Source organism: Lytechinus variegatus, chromosome 2 (assembly GCF_018143015.1).
Source record: "Lytechinus variegatus isolate NC3 chromosome 2, Lvar_3.0, whole genome shotgun sequence".
Lineage (NCBI taxonomy): Eukaryota > Metazoa > Echinodermata > Echinoidea > Temnopleuroida > Toxopneustidae > Lytechinus > Lytechinus variegatus.
This window is the reverse complement of record NC_054741.1, coordinates 50608471-50630750: the sequence shown is the minus strand read 5'-3', so window position 1 is coordinate 50630750 and position 22280 is coordinate 50608471. Positions and strand designations below refer to the sequence as shown.

Here is a 22280-nt window from a genome sequence, read left to right as displayed (position 1 = left end):
GGGTGGACTTGTCCTTTAAATTGTGAAGGTTGTACATGTAGACAAACAACTGAGTTTTTAATAATAATTTAACAAAAGCCATTTTCATCAAATAAAAGACATAATATATTTAGGTTGACTTCTTTGGACTTGACCTTTACTGGTCTCAGTTGCAATAGGTAATTTGACCCATTCAAGTAAAAAAGGCAGAGATTTGTCACTCAATGTTTATCACAGGGTATTGTATAAAAATTTGAGTGTCATACTCCTTAGATTCAATTCAAAGTGCATTATACCGTAATAAACAGAGTATTGGTAAAGATTTTCTCAATTTTATATTTGCATCGTTATCCACAATTGTACAGCTTTCAATTATACTGGAAATCAGCAGCAATTAAAAATAACATTAAAAAGGAAGGCTGCATTTATGTTGGGAGTGAAAAATCTGGTATAATAACTCCCTTTAACTTCGCTCCCATGGTTTGATTTCATAAGAGCTGCATACAGTGAAATGTTTAAGAAATACAAAAATGTTAGAGCACAAAGCAAAGAGGGGAATAACAGTTCAAAGTCAAATAAAAAAAAATAAATATAGTAATAGAATGAGTTATGCATATATTATTAAATAGAAATAAATGTAGGTAAGTACACTGTTCTCTGTAAAAACTGTATGGAAGCCTTTTATGTGGCTTACGATAGCTTTTAATTATTTACTTTTAATATTGGGTGCAAAGGCTAGAAATAAGCCACATCCGATTTGCACAAATTCATGGAAAGAGGTAGGTTCTACAAAGTACATGTATGCATGCAGGGTCCATTCTAGACACAAACTCAATCTGATGGCATCTTACTTAATATGGAGGTGTTCCTAAAATCCTACATGATTGATGTGTGAGCCTATTAACATTTAAAAGCATTATACACTGGGACCAAGTGGGATTCATACAACAATAGCATGTTTGACAATTAAAGTGTCCTTTATACAACCTTTCTTTTTAATCAGCCATTGTTTGTTTTACCTATTGACCCACCAATCAATGACAGGGCAGACAGCTCTTAACAGGGGATAATCATTAGCTTATTCTCTTCTATTGTACTGATAAGATAAATAGATCAACTCAGGCCTCTTAACAATACAACCACACTTCAATTTGAAGTTCGAGGTGATAAATCCCTACTTCATCTGCTAGTTAATGATGTACATCCATGTACATAGAAGTCAAGGTCAATGAATGACATCAGCTCTCCAAATTGATCAGGGATTCACTTTGACATGTACACAAACATACATGTACAGCATTTGTTGGCCTATTTTCAAGCAGGTGTCATTCATATCACCTGTCTGCAGTCTGCACAACTACTACTTGGACATATGAAATTGAAGCCAAAATACAGTTTTGGTACAAGTTCAATAAAAGCTCCAATACATGAAAGATTGAGTTAATCCCCAATAAAGTGTCTGTCACTGTTTCAGTTCAGTACGACAAACATGACAGTGTAGGCAGAGTATGACCTAATAAACTATTATGACCAGTTTGGATACAGTTATGCCCTTTTTACACAGGATTTTCTTAACCCCGGACTATCGCTAACCCCGTACTATCCTTAACCCCGTACTATTTTTTTTCCTTTTCACACATGCCAAATTGTTATTGCTAACCCCGGATAAGGAATGCTTGCTTTTTACACACGAAACTCGCTAACCCCGGACTAGTGGTTTTTGTCGATCATTCGTAGTACAAGTGCTTCACTCGTACACTTTTTACACACGCTACAATTTCCTTAACCCCGTACTATAGGTGGGGCCAAATAGTACGGGGTTAAGCTTAGCCCACTTTCGTTTTACACATGCGATCTTAACCCCGTACTATTGCTCTTAGCACCGCAATTGGTGGGATAACCCTGCTTTTTTGCAGGGCCAAATAATCCCGTACTATAGGTGGGGTTAGCCCACTTTGCAAAAACGCTGTGTAAAACGAAAGTGGGCTAAGCTTAACCCCGTACTATAGGTGGGGCTAAATTGCCATTTAGCCCCACCAATAGTACGGGGTTAAGGAAATTCTAGCCTGTCTAAAAAGGGTATTAGTAGGAAATATGAATTTTACATGAATATTCATGCTGACTGGGTGCCACTACCTAAGTGATCAATATTTTCATTTGTTTTGTTTCTGATATACGGAACCTCCTCTCAAGCACAGAATGGGCAAAGATTGTCAGAAAATAACATTTGCCATCTTCTAATTTCTAATACCAAATTGCTAAATTTGTACAAGTGCTAAATTTGTACAAGTGCTCAAATTGCCCTTTCCATAGTAAAATAATGACATCCCTGAGAGAGGTTGTGAGATATCTAAAACAAAATGTTCACAAGGAACCAACAATTGATATTAATAGATTCAATAGCCACTAGGAGGAAGACTTGCGGGTGATTCAGTTAGCTTTTCGCCTCCCAGGCACAGGTGACGCCAAACAAATAATAATAATACATGTAACTTCACTTTTGTAAGATTCACTTGTTGGTACTCAAGTGAAATTCACAATGTCCCTTCACCAAGGATTTTGATCCATTTGTTTTAAAAATCTTAGCTGGCACTCTTTTAGAATGATGGCTCCATGTACATGAATGCCATAAGAGTCAGACTGACCCAAAGCATGATGAATGAGTCAGTGTACATATTTATGAAGTCTACTGTACATTAATCTGTGGTCATGATGACACGGAGACATATGAAAGGATATCACCACTTGAGGCAAAGGTCAGTTTTGACCAATAATTAGGTGATAGATGAAGTATACTTAAAGGAGAAGTTCACCCTGACAAAAGGTTTATTGTAAAAATAGCAGAAAAGACAATAAAAAAATTGCTGAAGGTTTGAGATAAATCCATCAAAGAATCACTAAGTTATTGGAATTTCAATTATTTGATTTGTGACATCATATATATATGCGAGCAGCTTTCCTACATATTGTATGGTAAAAACTCAATGAAATATTATCTCAGAAAGTTGAAAATGTTTTGTTACTGTACCTTCGGTACTGTACATCAATAGACAAATCATTTCACACAAGTTCCAAAAAGAAAACAAAAATAAGTAATCACAAATAATCAAAAAATGAAATTTTAGGCATTTTACATTACATAACATTATGAGCAGCTGCTTGTTTATGACGTCACAAATCCAAAATTTGAAATTATAAGAACTTTCCTAATCTTTAATGGATTTTCCTCAAACCTTCACCATTATTCTATATTACATTTTCTGCTATCCTTAAAACAATCTATTCTTCAGGGTGAACTTCCCATTTTACTCACACTGAGACTGAGAGGGTTACACTTACAGCATACATTGGTCATACTTTAGTCAGATACAATCATGTACACCTGTTTACTAGCATTTTTTTAATGTTTTACATTTGTGTATCATTTACTTACCATAATAAAAAATGAATTGTTTCCTGACAACATTAAAGTTTGCCAGAGGCTTGTCAGACATAGTGCTCAATACAACATTTGATGTATCAAAACTTAACTCAAAGTAACTCCTTTTAATCTAGGTCAGTAAAGAAATGTTTTAGGCCTTTCCATTAACAAAATAACATGCATAAAGGACATGACAGATAGATATCATACAAAGATTGAAAAAAAGCACAAGCAAGCTGAACATCTATGATCTACATGTGTAGTAGGCCCTACTTTTCAAAACCTGATGTAGATGTATGCAATCTAAACACTGGATGAGAAATGAACTTCTTAACTAAAACTAAGTAGCAAGACAAGCAAGGTCATGACATCATAGTCTGATGCACACACACTAGTGCGAGGTTAGTATACTAATAACAAAGAACTGCGTTTGGCAGTGATTTCTAAGTAGTGGATCGCGCGTGTTGTGACGCCCCACAAAACACGACTTCTATGGCTTGATATTTTAGTATTAAACCCTAGAATGAGTCTGATGTAGATCTACATGTAATATGTGGAAGATAAGACAATATTTCACCAGTGCGACAAGAATTAGAATCGGACATGAAATTAGAGAATGGCAGGTGTCGTCAGTCCTAGGAAAGGGGGGGGGGTGCACAAGATCACAATGAAAACTGTTGCATTGGTCGCCGCATAGCCATGACCAAGGTTTCGCGAATAGGATCAGTCAGATTTATAGAAAGCGCGATTCTATCTGCTGTATTTTCCACATGAAACAAAAACTAGGTAGACCCTAATCTAAATAAAGCAGATGCCATTTACAAAGATAGGAATCTTAGAAAATTTAGGCGGTTGATAAGGGGTAGGTACATGTACACCTTAGACAGCCGTTTTGAATTTTTCCTCATACACAGATGGCTAGCAATCATGCAGCCGCCATTTGGGGGTTAACAGTGCAAAATCCCCCTGACGGGGCTCATCAATTTTTTTTACTTTATTTCATAAAAATACATTTAATAAAGAACTGGACCAAAATAAAGTTTATTTGATCTATTCTGTTTTGGCCTGAAATGCAATAAAACAGGAAAAAATAAACTTGCAAGGAAAAAAAACCCTTCAGCTGTTGCGCAACTCCCACTTTCCTAGTTTATCCAAAACTTATTAACATAAACACATGGCAATCGAGTCCCTGTACAGATCGAGGCTCTCGAACTTCGATCTCTGTAATTCACTAATTATAAATTGTAAATAAATTGGTGAGACTGAGTCCGAGAGGAGCAAGTTTAGCGAAACAACCAATAACAGAGACTGAAGCTTGTTTTGGTCCATGGTTTTGGTCTACATGTAGGTACACCTGCTAAAACTGCATCAAAAAAATACATGTAAAACAAAAAATAGTTCGATCTACAAAGTACTACTCTACAGTCAATGGAGCTCGATGTCCCGCGAGAGAGGCCAGCTACATTTCCTACCAACCCGGCCTACCAAGTACAATACCAGTGCGGTGGTATACCTAGCCGAAACTCCAGGCACGACGAAACCTGCACTGGAGTGCAGCTGTACATGTACCTGTCGACTGACTGTCCTGTCTCTAAATTTCAGAGTTAGACTCCATCTCAATCTAAATAAAATACAGATCAAACCAATGCCGGTATTTTACTTAAATCTTTGAACTTACCAATTGGCTCTTCTCCTTGTCATTTCAAAGTGATAAATATATTCTGGAAAGACTGTCTGCCATGCCCATGAAGAGTGCCTAACGTGTACAAATCAGCGGTAGGGTACCGTACGTCGCGGTTGGGTCTTTGTGCACCTGTACAAATGCCCGATATACCAGTATCTCTTGGAGCTACCATGGGTAATAGGTCCATGGAGCTACTGACGGCGGAGCTCGATGCGTCCGCTACGCATATAGAGAGAAGTTTTCACGGTCAATGCATCTAGGGCTGTCATTTCTTGGGATCCCCGGATACATGGGATAGGACCATAGCCATCCCGGATAGCCATACTCATTAAATACTAGTTCATACAGTCAAATATGATTTATTTCAGATGGTGTCAACCTTTATCAATCCCATATCCCCCTTATCTCTGGCCCAGTGGGATCAGTACAAATGTGTAACTGACCCCTCCGGAGCTCTCTCCCATTAATCTTCCCTAGTTGTTCTCATTCACATTAATGAGAGTCAAACTAAATTACTTGTTTCTATCACCTTGATAACTATGATGCAAAAAAGGGATGGATTTTGTTTTTAGAATACATTTTTTATCAAAATGGATTATAATTTCAAGGAAATGGTAATCTAATCTATTATCACAAAACTTGTGATAGAATACTTTTCAATCTAAGAAAGATAATACATAAACAAAAAAACACATACAGTGTAAGTACACAGATACAAACATATGACATATGTCTCTCTCTCTCTCTATATATATATAGATATATATATATATATATGTTTTTTTGTTTATGTATTATCAGTCACAGATCCAGACAGTGGGGGATGTCAAGTGGGAAGCTCGGACCCATTTTTTGCTTGTCACATTTAAATTGGGGCCTCTCCTTTTTACACAATGTAGGATTCCTGCCTCTCTAGTCCATGTACCCCACCCCCTCCCCTTACATTTTTTCATTCCAGTTTGAAATGTGACTGTTTCTCTCAGTACCAGCATACATTGCTCTTCAACACAGTGAAAAAGAACGAGACCTGTAAACAAAATTGGATGTCGGTTGAGAATAACTTTATTTGTTATTTTAACATACAGAAAAGGCATAATAAATCAGTCGAATGGTACAGAAGAGAATATATATATATATAGTAAATAGTGGTAGTAAAATACGAGCTGTGATTGGCTGGATTGGTACCACGTGACCTCCCTTCAAAAAGTTATATTGTACATATGTACAATATAACTTTCGATTTTTGGATGGCAAAACCCGTGTTAAATGAATGGGGAGAATATCGATTAATTTGTTTTCAATCGATATATTTGTATCAGTGTTGTAGTGCCTTGATGCTCGGCCTTGGCCTTAAGGCCTATTTTTTCAAAGCCTTGGCCTTGAACATTCAAGCCTTGGCCTTGAGAGGGCCTTGGCCTTGAGGATTTTGAGCCTTGAAATTTCAAGGCATTTTCAAGGCATTTCAAGGCTTTTTCAAGGCATTTTGTATTTTGTACTTTCATTTGTTTTATACAAGTAATTATAAATGTTTCAAATGTTCTGTACATCTAATGACACTAAATACTACCAGTTAGCAGCAGCAGAAGCAGTAAGTGTACTTATCAGTGCCATCAATTGCAATTATCATCACATAATTATGTAACAAAGAGAAGTGATGAAAATTAATATTATTTATTGGTAATGTGATGTAATCATGACTAATAAGGATAATGACAATATCAATAATAATGATAATAATTATGATTAGGATTATAGTCAGTGGCGTAACTACAGGGGGGGGGGGGATTGGGGCACGTGCGGCCCCCATCGGCTGACTAAAAAAAAGGAGGACAAGAGGGAGAAAGGAAGAGAAATGTAGTGGGAAAGAAGATATTTATGTTATAATTATGTTATGTTACATTACATAAGAAACATTTTTTTTCATATAAATGAAACATAATTTGCTCAGGGCATATGTCTTCATTGTTCCTGGTGCTCCCATTGTCTGTTTACCGAGATATATAATCCTGTTATACTAAAACCTCCCGTTTTCAAGTCAATAATAATAATAATAATAGAGGATACTTATTAAGCGCATAATAACTGGTCTAGTTCTCTATGCGCTTACCACCAAACAAATATACACCAAACTACCAAATATATTTGCTCGCACTTCGAGTTATTCTTTTACATGTACAATAGTATGCTTCTTTTTCATGAATACTTTAAGTGATTGTCCCATTTTAAGGTCTTAATATAAAACATTTCCTGTCCGTGCTTACGTTCGCAGTAGTGGATTTCTGAAAGATGTCTGCTCTCCATCAATTCCTAGAATGAGTCCTTAAAATGTCCCTTTTTCTGTTTTCTGATCTGAATATCAAAAATTTTCAGCTCGCGCTTTGCGCTCGCATCATTTGGTTTAATAGTGAACTACGTAATGTCTTCTTGAATTCCTACAAACAAGCCTTAAAATGCCCCTCTTCAGATCTGAATTTCCGAAATTTTCAGCTCGCGCTTCGCGCTCGCAAGATTTGATTAGTGAGATGGGTATGTTAATCATGATTACAAGCGCTTTATGTGCATGTTTAGATGTAATTCTAACAAAATCAGCAAGCGCTTATTGGCACTCCCATTAGATGACTATGGTGAGATGTGTATAATCTTAATAGATAAAAGATTCCTAAAATATAGTCCTTAAAATCTTCCTGTTTGGGGTCAATGTTTACAAAAATTTCAGTTTGCGCTTCGCGCTCTTATTATTTAGCGAGACAGGTACATATCATGATTACAAAAGATTGATTGTAATGTCCCTTTTTAGGTTTGAATATCAACAATTTTAAGCTCACGCTTCGCGTTCGCATTATTTGACAGGTGAGATACATGTCCGTTTATTGGCACTGTCCTTATAAAAATATCTCTATTAGGTCATTATACCTGGCAACTGGGCGCGCTTCGCGCGCTCATAGGCAATTCCAAGTTTTTGCTGGTGCCCCCCAATGCCGTGACCCACGGTACGCCACTGATTATAGTGATTTTATGACAGGAATAATTCTGACAGATTTGACTGCAATTTTGACAACAATTTTCATACTTTAAAAATAGCTTACTCTAAAGAATGATAACAAGGTTGATTTCTATTCCATTAGGTTTTCCTTGCATTATTTTCTTTGACCAACAAGAATGTATTCTGAAAAGATTCGGTAAACTTAAACACAAACTTCAATTTCGTCATTTCCAAATGGGCTATGGCATCAATGGCATGATGAGCCCAACAATTTTGAGGGGCCAAGCATGGCATACAGAGCAAAATTTTAGGTTTCAAAATCAACAAATTTTGGATTGTGCTTGCATAAATTATTGTTAAGTAAGGTTCGCATTCAATTTACAAAAAAAATGCTTAGAATGTCTAGTTTTAAGGTCGGAATATTACAAATTTTTGAGCTCGCGCTTTGCGCTCGCATTATTTGATTGGTGAGTTATGTATCCTATTTATGAGTCACTAAATGCAGTCCAGAACAGCCTCCTTTTCTGGTCAGTAAAAATTTCAGCTTGTGTTTTGTGCTCGCGTTAATTTGTTTAGTAAGATGCACACCTTTTTCATGATTACAAAAACAGCTCAAAATATTTAAATTTCGTTTCTTATTGCATCTTATTACAACATCTCGCAAGGATGCCCTTTTAACAGTGATTAGCACCATAATTGACCCAAAATCGAGTTTTACAACTTCAAAATTGATTTTTTTTTCAAAACCACTTGCTCGCTATGCTTTCTATAGCTGGAAATTAAAGCCTAAATCAAAATATATGTCTTATCAATTAGAAATCACTTAGAAAAGCTTTGCTGAACTGCACCGAAATTCTCATTTTGACTTATACTGTAAGTGCATTTTTGGCTTTGACCTCCCCCCCCAAAAAAAAATACATTCTGCCTCCCCTGTCCCAGGTAGAGGAGAAAGACATATGTTGAGAATGGGCATGCCAGGATCAGATCACCTTGGTAATAATTATTGCAATGTGATTCGCCTAGAACAATAATTAAATGTACGAAGGTAACTACATATTTATTTTAATTTTATGCCTAAATCTACATGATCTATCATGAAATTATTTTCGTTTTAAATGTACAAGGGTCAAAAATTTTGCTCGCTCACACCTTTTATACATTTGGTCCTGTGTGTCATGTATGCCGCCTAAGCATTGTCTAATTTTTTTCTCCATATATTGTACAATTGAAATGCCTTGGCCTTGGCCTTGAGGTTTTCAGGCCTTGGCCTTGGCCTTGGGTTTCCATGCCTTGGCCTCAGCCTTGGTTATTGAAGCCTTGGCCTTGGGTATTAAAGCCTTGGCCTTGGCCTTGGAGGTTTGAGCCTTGACTACAACACTGATTTGTATATCGATTTCCCAAAGTAGCATTTTTATAATTTCCGATAGCAGATAGAAATACAAATTTACGTGGTTTAACCCCTTGCAGCAGACGACAAATTGAACATCGTGTTCAATTGGAATTTCACAAATATAAGGTAAGAACGTATGCCATCTAGATCTAGACTATGGTAAAATCCATGATGGGGGGCTTAGATTGAGGGATCTATTTACTATAATAAATAGTGAACTTCTATCATACAATATTACTGGACTATATGAACGCCAAATATAAAATTATCCCTCGTGCAAGCCTATTTCACCTCGACCTTCGGCCTCGGTGAAATAAACCTGCACTCAGGATAATTTTATATTTGTCGTACATATAATCCAGTATATTGTACAATAGATTGTACACTATTTATATAATATAGTGCATGTAAAAAGAGTAACTAATAGCCAGGGTTTTCAATCAGAGGTTCAATTCTTGTTCTTCCTCTTGTGCAAGGCATAGATACAGAGTCTGACAGGGTTCAAATGTAGTTGAAAAATTTGACAAGCAAAAAAAAAAGTTAATTATATTTTCTCCCACTGGGAGCCTAATTTAGTACAAACTTTTTATTAAAGAGAAATGCCAGTAGTTGCAGTAAACACTGATTTAATTTAATAGAAAGTCTGTAGAACCAGGCTTAATTGTCCGTTGCTTCTATTAAAATGGAATCTGTACCAGCTACCTTCCAGATTAATTTCTTCAATTATACATGGTGCCATCAAGGTATCAATCAATAAACTAAGAAGTTGCTCTTTCATATTGTGGTAAATTTAAATTCTAATAACCAACAGTCTATATAAGCATTACCCCTCTAATTTTGGATTACCTTTATTCTGATATGCACTGTATATGCATATATACAATGTATGTATACTGGTATACACCTGTGGAAATTTTGTACAATCACTAATACACAGAGCAACAATATCTTTTCATCAACAATGAGGTTGGACCTTGGAAAAACATCTCATCAGAATTCAAGTTATAAATACATTTGTAAATTTTATGCATCACAAAAATGGAGATGAATAATACATATATACCATACAATGTACATGCAATTGAAATACATTTCAGATTTTTCTCTCTGGCTGTCCCCCCTCTCTCGATCTCCCATGAAAATTAAACACTACATCAATGTTCCATCTCATTAGATTGCTTCATGAAGCTCTTTGCATTACTTAACAAAATAGAGCTAAAATGGGCAAAGAAAAAACATGTCAGCCAAACTTAAAAATCGTTCTTAACCTCCTACATAAACTAAAAATCCACAATATCTTATTCTTGGCTACTGTTTATAAAGCATGAAATATAAAGCAGAATATTGGATTTTTGTAACACTACAATTAAACATCGACCAGGGAATTACATGCCTTAGACCAAAAATGCGAGCTCATCAGCCAACCCCCTCCCAAATGCTCAAAACTAATGACATGTACAATTTAGGTACACTTCATCATCTCACAACACACTACATTGCTTGATTGACAAGATCTTGTATCTCAAATTTTTTGGGAAATTCTGTTTCTTTCTCTGTTTCATTGCGACACAAACTATCAAGTAAACGATCCTGAGACTTTAGCTCTTTTCATAAAAACTACTACAGAGTGGTGAAATACAGACTTTCTTATTGGATACATTAGTTTGTGTCATCAGTTTTCACACTCCTATGCAAAGTTTGTTGCCCAGCATTGATATATAAGGCAGGGTTCCCACAGAAATTTGAAAACAGAATTCCATGACTTTATTGCTGCTTTCCATGAGTTCCTGTGACGCCCTGGGAGTTACGTAGAATTTGAGATGTCACAAAACTGGGAAAAATGGAAATCATGAACACCAATTAAAATAGCAGAGTATGAGAGTTGCGAGACACGACAAACTGGAAAGCTGCCATAGCCAAGAGGTAAATGCCATTCCATGACTTTTCACAAATTTTCAAAATTCCCTGACTTTCAATGACCACAAATTTTCCCAGGAGTTGTGAGACACGACAAACTGGAAAGCTGCCACAGCCAAGAGGTAAATGCCATTCCATGACTTTTCACAAATTTTCAAAATTCCCTGACTTTCAATGACCACAAATTTTCCCAGGAGTTGTGAGACACGACAAACTGGAAAGCTGCCATAGCCAAGAGGTAAATGCCATTCCATGACTTTTCACAAATTTTCAAAATTCTCTGACTTTCCATGACCACAAATTTTTCCAGGATTTTCCATGACTGTGGGAACCCTGATAAAGACCACTCTAGAAGGGACGCAAAATATGACCTTTATGAGCAGATGATCTTTACATACATGATCATTAATATACAATAAAATATCATGATGAAATGTCCAAGGGAACAAAAATTCAGTTCCGGGCAGGTGGTCACTAAAGCAAGTTTTGTGGTATATATTTGATAGTTAATTCATCTTTCTGTATTTTTCAAAAATTCTCTGAATTGATAACACAGCAGATGGTTGTAAATGTAATATAAACTAAAACATGTAAGGCACTTTCAATACAAAATGAAAAATGGAAATTTATCCAGAAAAGACTCTTATAAATATAAAGATAGAACTTTGATCACAAAGTTATCTGGGTGTAGAAGCTTACAATATCTCCCCTTTTTGCGTGTGTGGGGGGGGGGGCTTCTTTTTAGATAACAAATATAAAACTGTGGCCTTACAGATGGTTCCTTAAAAAGAGGGGAATCCAACCCAAATAAAAACTTGTTTTTAGAGGAAAGAGAAAAATCAGACAAGGTGATAGAAGAAAGTTTGAATATCGGTTAAACAATTATCAATTTGTAAAAGTTGTAAAAAATGGGTAATCACTATATCCACACAGACTTCAAATTGGCAGTTTATGTGATGTCATAATGATGTAAGGCAAGGAATACTCTTCCATGTACTCCAATACATAAAATGGCTAAAATGTCATGTTTTTCCAAACTTTTACACCAAATCATACTTTTCTTTCAGGAGTACATAAGACATATCACCTGCTTTATATCAGATATTCCTGCCCCAAGGGAATGCATACCTCAAGAAACTACAAATCCTGATAATTCAGTACATGGCCAATGGGAAATTTGTCCTTGCCCCTTGTCATAATTTACTTGCCCAGTTGCCAATTTGAAATATGCATAGCAATAGGGATCTCACTTTTAAAGCAGTTATAACTTTAATTTTGCATGTCCAAGTTCTTTAATACTTTCACATTCTGTTTAATTTATTTTTCTCCTTTCCAACACAACATTTTATGGCCATGGCTGGATTCCCGTAAAAAAAGACAACAGATCACGGTCTGATTTTCTTATGTATTATAGTTTAGGAATTGGTCCTATGGGCTGGAAACCTCAATGATATAGCAGTAAGCTAAATTTGTTTTTATCAAGCACATATTACAATGTTACTGGCGATGGTGTTTGTTTGTTTTATTTTATTTTTTAAAAAGTCAGCTTTGGCTGATGCTAAATCTATCTATAGTATATATCAATAATATTTTTCAAATATGGAGAAACCACATCTGAATACTTGTCAAATATCATCTTTTATGTCAGTTTATCTACAAAGAAAAAAAATCAAATAATGATGTGGATTATAATTATTTTACAAAAAACATTAATTTATTAATCTAATAATGTATCGAAGCTAAGCTCAAGCAGTGGGAAAGTTGGCACATTGAAAATTCAACTAGTTTTCACCTGAAATGAAATTACTACATATATAAACGTCAAACATAATGTAGGTCGTATCTATTCAAACATAGTTGATTCAAAAATACCCTAAGTATCAAAGAAATAAACATTAGAATTTTTTGCAAAAGCTTTCATTTAAAAGTCGCTACAGTATGACATTTCTGTCAATAGGATATTAAAGTTAAGTATACAGCAAACAATTCATTTGAGCACCCAAAGTGTAGCCTAGATCATGATATGCGATCATTTCTATCACTTTATTGAAAAGTCAGTAGGGGAACATTTCATGAAAGGACATGTTGGATGTTTAAATTGATGAAAATCAAAGGTCTGTCTTATTCTTATCAGACAGTTACCATGGTAATAATCAGACACATGTGCTTCACAGCCAATAAATACCAAAGAAAGTTGTCTCGTCAGACAACACATGTTGATGAAACAAACTCTTGCATGGATCGGATTCAGAGAAATCAGATAAAGGCTATCCTTCATCTCTTTCATACCAAACTTTTGCTATTATTAATCAACATTATCTTTACGCAAAATATTTTGAAAGCATTCACATTACAATTACAATGAAAGTACTTTAGTTGCCACCCCCTAAGACTTGGCCCTGGCCCCAGTTATGACGTCCCTGTCCTTGTCCTCTGTCATCAGGTCGATCTCTCCTGAAAGCTGGTGCCTGGCCAAATCCACTGACTCCTCCACGACGGTTTGGGAAATATTTGTATCTATAAAAGAACAAAACATGCACAAAAAGGAGAGATGAAAACATCAAAATAGTTTTAAAACAAATGTATATTGTACCAAAATAATCACTTGAGTACATTTAGAAACTTTCCATTAAAAAAAAATGAATTAGTTGACCTTTTTTTGAAAAAAGAAAGTGAAACACAATGATATGGCCCAGGAAATATATAAACTGGGGTAGGGGAGAACAAGATAACTCTTTTATCAAACCAATAAAAAAATTCACAGAGTTCATTTTCAACTTAATAGGGTCATTTTGGACATGTTTTTAGGGGTGGATTCCCCATAATTTTTAACCTGATACAGTCATCTACAAATTTCTTCTGCATAACCTTTATTTTTAAGAATATACAAATGATTACAGATTTGTTGAATTCTTCATTCCTTGGTTGTTGTTTTTTGTTTTAAATCTGCAGATACAGCTATCAGGATTTTTCAGTGAATTCTGCCTTGTATGAATGTACAAGGCAACCAGTACAATATACTGGTTGCTGTCCTCAATCTCCATTTTAATAAATATAATAGAAAGCAATTCAACAAGCTTGAAAAAACCCTCATATTTGGAAGTGTGGGTAAGAGGTTTCACTACTTACAAGATTTGAGGAGTAGAGAGAAAAGCAGTTCCACCGAAGTCTTGAGGATACTTGAACATGAGAAAGAAGTAAAGATGACCAACCACTATACCAATCAGCTCAGCTAGTCCACTGTAGGAAGGATAAAAATGTCTTACAGTCATATTTTGAAGAACAAAATATATATCTGAGGATAAAGCTGGGATGGAAATACATAGCAAAACTTGAAAATATAATATAAAATGAAATAATCAGACATCTACAAATGATAGCCTATGGAGTGACATGGAGAAACAAGACATGTACAAAACATCTCTGAAAATTTGATTGAAAATGAGGATTATTGCACATTCAGTTGGAAATTCAAGGAATTATTCAGAAAGGTTTCGCCCCATTTACAATCGCATAGTTCATGATAAGTGCAAGGATTTGTAATGACAAGATGCTTGCAAAATTACTGTGTGAAAGACAGGGCTTCGACTTTTAGTATTAAAGGTGCATTAGTATCATATGTGCTTTTAGATAGAACCCTCATTCTTTTACTTTTTAACAGAGTGAATGTAATTGTTTTTGTGGAATGTGAAACAATAAATCAAATCAAATCATCTTACCCTCCTCTAAGGATCCAATTGAAAGCAACAAGAACCCAGGGAAGATACATAGCCTTGAATCTAGTACCAAACCAGAATGAGACTATTGTATCACGGTTGAGCTGACACCACACATAGAGGACGCTAAGAATCATTGGCTCCATTAGCATCTAAAAGTATGAAAAAGAAGCGTGAAATTAGCAGAAATAGATCCCTACCTGTAAGGCTGATCACAAACAAAATTGTCACACACTCTCACTATAAACAAGGGTTTGCTCAGTGTAAAATAGTAGCAGCAATCAGGGGTAGTATTTTCAGTTTGCCATCTAAAAGCTTACTACTTGATTTTTTATTTCTTGTATAGAACGAAATACAATGTAATTTCCAATGAATTTTGGGAGAATATTTGAGCATATTCCATGGAAATGATACATTAAGGATTTGATTGTGAATCTGAGAAACATTCTGAAAATTTGTAAATATCACTATTGGATAAAAATCAAAGAAAATTATGAAGTTTACAGAAATCAACATTAGCTTTTTAAAAATTGTATACTTTTCTTCATTTTTTTTCAAAGACAATCAATTCTGAAATGCTATTCCTTTATAAAAAAAAATACATCATATTCCATGTAAATGAAAAAATATACAGAGAGAAAATATCAACTTACCAATAAAGGTGCTATAAACCCAATGATCTAGTCAAATGAATGTTGGTTAAGAAAAAATAATTAATCAACAAGATCCCTACAGTATTTCAAGTCTTTTCCCCCCTTTTAATTACATTTACTGCGAGTGAATTCACTTTCATCTTTCACATAAAATTATATGTGAACTTTTGTGAAGCAATGCAGAATGTTGGTCAATTATAAAGTAAAGAATGCTCAATACAAGTCTACAATGGTGCTCAGTGGCGTACCGTGACCCGGAGGAGACAAAGCATTGGAGGGGCACAGCATTGTTCACAAAGAATACAGTGCCCCTCTAATCATTTGTCTCCTTCGGGTCACAGTCCGCCACTGGTGGTGCCAGAAAGTTAGTGAACCCCAACACAAAATGCACTCCTTCATGTTGAATGTAGACAACACTACAATGGTTGGCCCACCCAGAGAAACTAACTTTATTGAATGTAATATTTTATCATCTGACTTCAAAATTAAACATAGCAGAATTTGAACTTGTTCATATTCAGGTGGAATTCACAAACTTTTTGGCACAACTGCCACACTCACACTGCGCCAAATTGACACCTGTTGTCATGGTTATGTACACTATTTTATTCACGAGTCCAATGTTTTGAATCCAGGAGTCCACTCTTCATAACAGTAAACTCATGAATAAAATGGCGTACTTAACTCGGACAAAAGGCGTTAAATTGACAAAAGCACACATCAGCATTGGACATCTTGTTAATATATGCGGTATATAAGCTTTATTTATACAGGAGATCTACATAAACCATGGGTTCAACCAATGGTTTTCAAAACCACCTTGTAAATTCGGGCCTTAGTGTGTAAGAAATATTAAATATTTTACCACCGAATAATCTTCCTCAAAACTATTGCTTCAAATTCCTGATACCTACATAAACCACACTACAAAGAATTTTCATATTGAATTGTGAAATGCAAGAATACAATATTAATTCCATTTCTTATACATTATGCTAAAAATAGTATCATGCCATTGTCGGTAGCATAGACAAGGATACAACAAGGCAAATCCAGTTGAATATTAACATGAAAACATAGTCTGCTGGTCGGCCATCAAAAATGCCTGAAAAAGAAAAGATTGAGAAGGCTTTAATAGGCCGACATGTGAATGTCTAGAACAAATAAAATGTTTAAAATAGGCCTGAAGGTTAAGATAAAATACAGGCCTAAAATTATGACATCATAAATTTATTTTGTGGCAAGGCCACTTCCTATGTTTTTAAGGTACAGTTTACAGGTACAATAGTACAGTAGTCAGTACAAATTATTGGAAAACGATATACATGTATCGAAGGCCAATGTGAGGGTATTCTCTGTTGCAGCCATAGAGATATATACATCTCTATCTTACTGTAGCAGAAGAAAATCAAACGTGCTGCAAGAAACAGAACACACACAAAAAAAAAAAAGAAAAAGAAAGGGAAGAAAAAGAAAAAAAAGGAAAGAAAGGAAAGAAATTTAACAAGGAAATAAATTTTTAAAAAAGAAAAGAGAAATAAAAAGAATAGAAAACAAAGATAACAAAAGAAAAAAAAAGGAGAAAAAAAAGACAATGAAAAGAAAAGGAAGGAAAAAAAGAAAAAAAAAGAAATAAAAAAAGAAAAGAGAAAAGAAACGAAAAAGAATAGATAAAAGATAAAAGAAAAGGAAAGGAAAAAAAGAAAAAAAAGAAGAAAAAGAGAAGGAAAAAAAAGGAATGGAAAAGGAAAAAAAATTGTGATAAGCTATTGAAAATGAACAAAAGCTGTGGCCAAGGAAAGAAGAAGAAAAGGCCAATATCATATGGGCATTGATACAAGGCCATTGCCTTGGATCAATTTGAGCCGTTTACATCCTGATCCTGGATAAAAAACTGAAATAAAAAGATGACAAATTTCACATCAATTACAATGCAGATTCGTAAGTTATGCATTAAATGGTTTTATCTGTGTTTTTCCACATATCATACATTTGTTGTTTTAACATCTTCGTATTTTATTGTTATCATTCACGGGCCTGTCATTTACATGTAGCTTCTGCGTTTACACTCAACTATAATAAAGAAACATTCAAAACAACACATAAAAAATGTCTAACATTTTCATTTATGTGCCAAGATATTAATGAATACATGTAGGTAAATGCTTGGTCCTTGGAAACTGATTGAAAGTGCATCAACAATCTTATTATGGCATTATTTGACAAACAAACCTGATTCTAATCTTGTTGAGTAGCTGTATAAAAAGTAAAGCTGAATAAGGTAATGAAATCCAGTCATTGGAGTGATTGGAAAGAAGAAAACTGCTGTTACTGGCCTCCATATCTATACCAGAAACATAAAAGAAATAAAGAGATATTAATGAGTCACTCTTCTTGGAAAAAAAAAGATTATCGGTGGTAATCACCCACTCATATTTCAGAATATAATTTCACCTGCAATACATCAACAAATATTCATTGAAATCGGAGTAAAAAAGGTGGGAAAATCTAGGCCAAAGCAGTGGAAAATAAACAAATTTCAGAAATTCACATGTACATGTAGGGTTTGGAATCGTAAAAATGCAGCCTTTCTCATCAATCCGAGAATTATTTGCAAAGTTAATTAACTGGGTGCGCACTTCAAGAAAATATATTATAACCTTGTTCATTGAATGAGTGAAAATGATATCTTTCTCTAGTCTAATTGTCTTAATCTTTTATTTTTATTTTTGGCACATGTACTCAGAAGAATATAAGGAACATTATCAAATTAAAATCTTACTGAAATTAATAGACCCTTTACTTTCATTGACATTTGTGCACGCATGCATTGTCAATGACAACGGCGACAGTGCAGGGATTCACATTTTTTAACTGTTTATTGTTACCTAAAAAAACATTTGTACACACCCAGCACACACACAAACACAGCTGAAATACTGGGGGACGTGTCCCCAGAAAATGAACACCATCTTACTTGAAATCTGTAGAAAACCAGTTCAAAGCTCAGGATTAATAATTTCATGCTAACCAGCCCAAATCGGGCTATGAGTGGGACTACAATAGAACCAGTGAACCAAAAACGAGTTATTTGCGGAATTCCGCGATACCAGTCCCCTATATCACTTTGAGACATTATTGGTGAGTACTCTGGCGATCTAAAAATGAAGTATCACTATCAGTCTCGAAGATCCTACTGCAAAGTGCAAGAGAAATGTCTTTCATTTATTCCAAATCAATGCCAGTCAAAATTGTATTTCCGAAGCAATTCGACGTGTACTTAATATTGATTCGCTGCTCCTCTAAAATTATCAATGTAACATCTGCATACGTTATATAAATTGGAGTTATCAATTATGATAAGATCAGCGAACGCGCTAACTTCAAATGGAGTAGAATCAAGCATCAACTTCGTTGGAACAATTTTTTAAATAAAGGAGACATTCTAGACAATATGCAGCATCTCGATCTAGATAGAAGAAGCTCAGGGAAAATATGGCATCGAAAACCTAATCCATCAAGTGACAATGGGTAAGATTTTTGCGCATCCTGGTAGTTGAACGCGAACGCGATTTTTTTTTACTCCACTGAAACGTCATCAAGAAGCTCGGCCCACGCCCGGCGAAGCTTCGGCGGCGCTTACGCTCAAGATCCTGGACTCGGTGTCATGGTGGGGCCTGGGGAAAGGTTCAAAGGGGCGGTGCGCTGAATATGAATAAGACAATTTAGGGTGACCAGGGGAGCGTTTCATCAATATTTTCATCCGACAAGTTGTCAGATCTGATATCTTTCCATGATTTTGATTGGCTGAGAGGCACTATTCCTATAGTACATGTAACTGTCGGATAAAATGGGACTTGTCGGATAAAACGCCCGACAAGTCCTTTCATCATGTTCATGAAATGCCCCCCAGATTTCACAAAATATAATAGGGCAAGTCCAAGAATTTGCGCGCGTTACGTATGGGACATTTCAGAGGCTTTAATGACCTGAAAAATAGTGTTAAATGACTTTGATTAGATTGAATACCCTCAATCCTCATGATGGTAGACATCTAGGAGAAGAATAATCATGCAAAAAATTGTGACATATGACCTTGATCTTGACCTTTTAGAGCGAAAAGATGCGCTGTTACGTATGGGACGCAGAGAAAAGACAATTTTTAATACATTTTTTTCAAGTTGAGAATTCTCTGAAAGTATTTCACTTGACAACTTGAAACTTAGTGTGATAGAAGTCTCAATACTATAGTATATTCATGGCAAATTTCATGTCATAAGCCAAATCCCTCTAATTACAGACTCTAATTAAACAAATTAATGACATGTTACGTATGGGACAGTTACGTATGGGACATTTTGTCCCCATAGAGAACGTACATGTACACAATTTTCCCCATAATTCAAAAAATTGAAATAAATTAAAATATGGAAATAACAAAAGAGTTTCTTTCTTTTTAAATGTTCTACTGAGACATATTTGATATGACTGAAGGGGAAATTAGCCATTTCAACCTTTTTATTCCTTGTTTTTCATGGTTTTATGAATTTCTTATGTATTTCTATTGTTTTTATTTTTTCATATTTTTCCATTTTCACATTTTTTTTTGCTTCGATTGTATTCATTAATCAGTATTCATAACAAATCAGTGTTTAAAAACTAAAGAAAAGGTAAATAATCACTTTTTAGAGCACTCTTGAAATTTGTTTTTCTCCATTCACTTTGTACACAAATCTCCCCATTGACATTGTGTGTAAATGTCCCATACGTAACAATTTTTTAATTAACTTTTAATTAAAAAGTAAACTCCATTTTTGAAACTTTTTGTGGTATAACATTTTCATACTTGATAAATTAGAACTTCCCAGAGATGCAACAATACAAGTATTGTATTATGAGAAATAACTTAAAAAAACATCCTCAAAATGTTACGTATGGGACATTCCATCCTTGGACAAGACCTAATTTGCATAATTAATTAGATGACACCACTTTTTTCTGCCAAAAGTAATAAGATGTTAGGGGGTCCATGTCCCACCTATGACTAAATCTCAGAAGTTTTGTTTTCATTTTCTATGAGTTTTTATAATTGTCCCATACGTAACGCCCATTTTACTGATTATGCAAATTAGGTGCCCCAAATTAGCATAAATATGCATATTATCAAATTTTTCTTAATGAAATTTTAAAATTCAACATTTGGGCTTTCTTACCCCACCAAAGATAACTTCTTAAATTAAAGATGAAATTTTGCCTTCCAGGGTGACCTTTTCTTGGACTTGCCCAATACGGAATAATCGACAAAAAAAGATCAACAAAGAGGGCTACAAAGTTTTAAATAAAGAGTTGGAAGGGAGGGTGAACGAAAGAATGAAGGAGAGAAAGAAAATACGAAAGAAAAGAGATAAATTGAGAAGAAAGAAAAAAATGAAGGAAAAAATAAAAAAGGATAAAAGAAAGAATAAAAGAAGGATGAAAGAAAGATATAAGAATAAAACTGAGAGAAAAAAGGTTTCTGTCATTCTTTGAATTGCATATACATGTAGAAGGAAAGAAAAAGAAATGAAGGGAAGTTGTGTTATGTGATGATAAGACATATCTCACATATTCAATATTATATCAGGTCGCATGTCATAAGGTGGTCCAATTTCGCGAACAGGGTAAAAATGGTCAAAAATTTTATTTTTTGATATGTTATAGCTATTACCATTCTCTAAATAATGAAAAAGTTTTAAGTCTCGACTACCTTTATTTCTTCTTAAAATGACTAATTAACAGCTAATTATTACATAGACATCAATGTAAATGTGAATTTTGAAATGTGTTTTTCTCAAATTGGACCTTCTGCACATAAAATGGTGTCAAAAGTTAATGCAACATTGGATCACCCTAGTAAATTGCAGTTATAATCTTGAAACATCAATAATTAAATCTGTACAAAAATCGAATAATTATCTATTATTGTATGCATATTAATTATACTAATTAATTTACAGTATTTAATTTCACATTTTTGCCCCCAAAATACCTGTCACTGTATTTATATGCTTGGCAAAACAACAACATCATGGGTAGAAATGTTTGTTGCAATGATACACAACATTTGTACTAAAAATTAAGATTACAAATTAGATAATTAACCAAATCTGTCCGGTTTACTAATTGATATGGTTGCAGATCAGAGCTGACATACACATGTATTCAATTGCTGCATATTTTCAAAATTGTCAAATTTTTATGACATTTAGTTGTTCCCTGCTTTAAAACACCAAGAAATATGAGGATAACAGTCATATTACATATTATAGTAAGTTGTTAATTAGGTTTAATTAACATTTTATCATTTACCGCATCCACCGGCTCCGCTTCCACCGGCTCCACCACCCCTGTTACTTCAAACTTAATGTGCTATAGTTTTTGTTCCTGATATTGTATTGATCTAATTCATAGTAATATATTTAGCCTATAGTTCTAGCTTCAAAATGAGATATTACTCATTAAATTTGGTCAAGATGCTGTGATGTAGCAACAATTTAT

At 34.6% G+C, this 22280-nt stretch overlaps 3 protein-coding genes across 4 annotated transcripts in view; 1 reads left to right on the top strand and 2 right to left on the bottom strand.

The window, feature by feature from the left end:
* LOC121408293 (multidrug and toxin extrusion protein 2-like) overlaps positions 1 to 5174 on the bottom strand; it is an 83012-nt gene extending 77838 nt beyond the window's left edge. Inside the window, exon 1 of the mRNA XM_041599708.1 lies at positions 5079 to 5174. The gene's annotated coding sequence lies outside the window, so the exon portion shown is untranslated. The remainder of the gene's footprint in view (positions 1 to 5078) is intronic.
* Positions 5175 to 10662: 5488 nt separating this feature from the next.
* Positions 10663 to 19019, bottom strand: LOC121408291 (derlin-1-like). The gene is made up of 7 exons (XM_041599707.1): positions 18721 to 19019; positions 17976 to 18087; positions 16784 to 16848; positions 15744 to 15770; positions 15094 to 15242; positions 14504 to 14614; positions 10663 to 13891 (listed from the first exon to the last, which is right to left on the bottom strand). The coding sequence occupies exons 1-7, from the start codon at positions 18877 to 18879 to the stop codon at positions 13747 to 13749; spliced, it is 768 nt and encodes a 255-aa protein (XP_041455641.1). The 5' UTR covers positions 18880 to 19019; the 3' UTR covers positions 10663 to 13746.
* Positions 19020 to 19113: 94 nt separating this feature from the next.
* Positions 19114 to 22280, top strand: part of LOC121408290 (TBC1 domain family member 31-like) — a 40496-nt gene continuing 37329 nt past the window's right edge. For both annotated transcript variants that reach the window (XM_041599706.1, XM_041599705.1), the window contains exon 1: positions 19114 to 19274. In XM_041599706.1, coding sequence (XP_041455640.1) covers positions 19198 to 19274 — 77 coding nt within the window. In that variant the 5' untranslated portion in view covers positions 19114 to 19197. The remainder of the gene's footprint in view (positions 19275 to 22280) is intronic.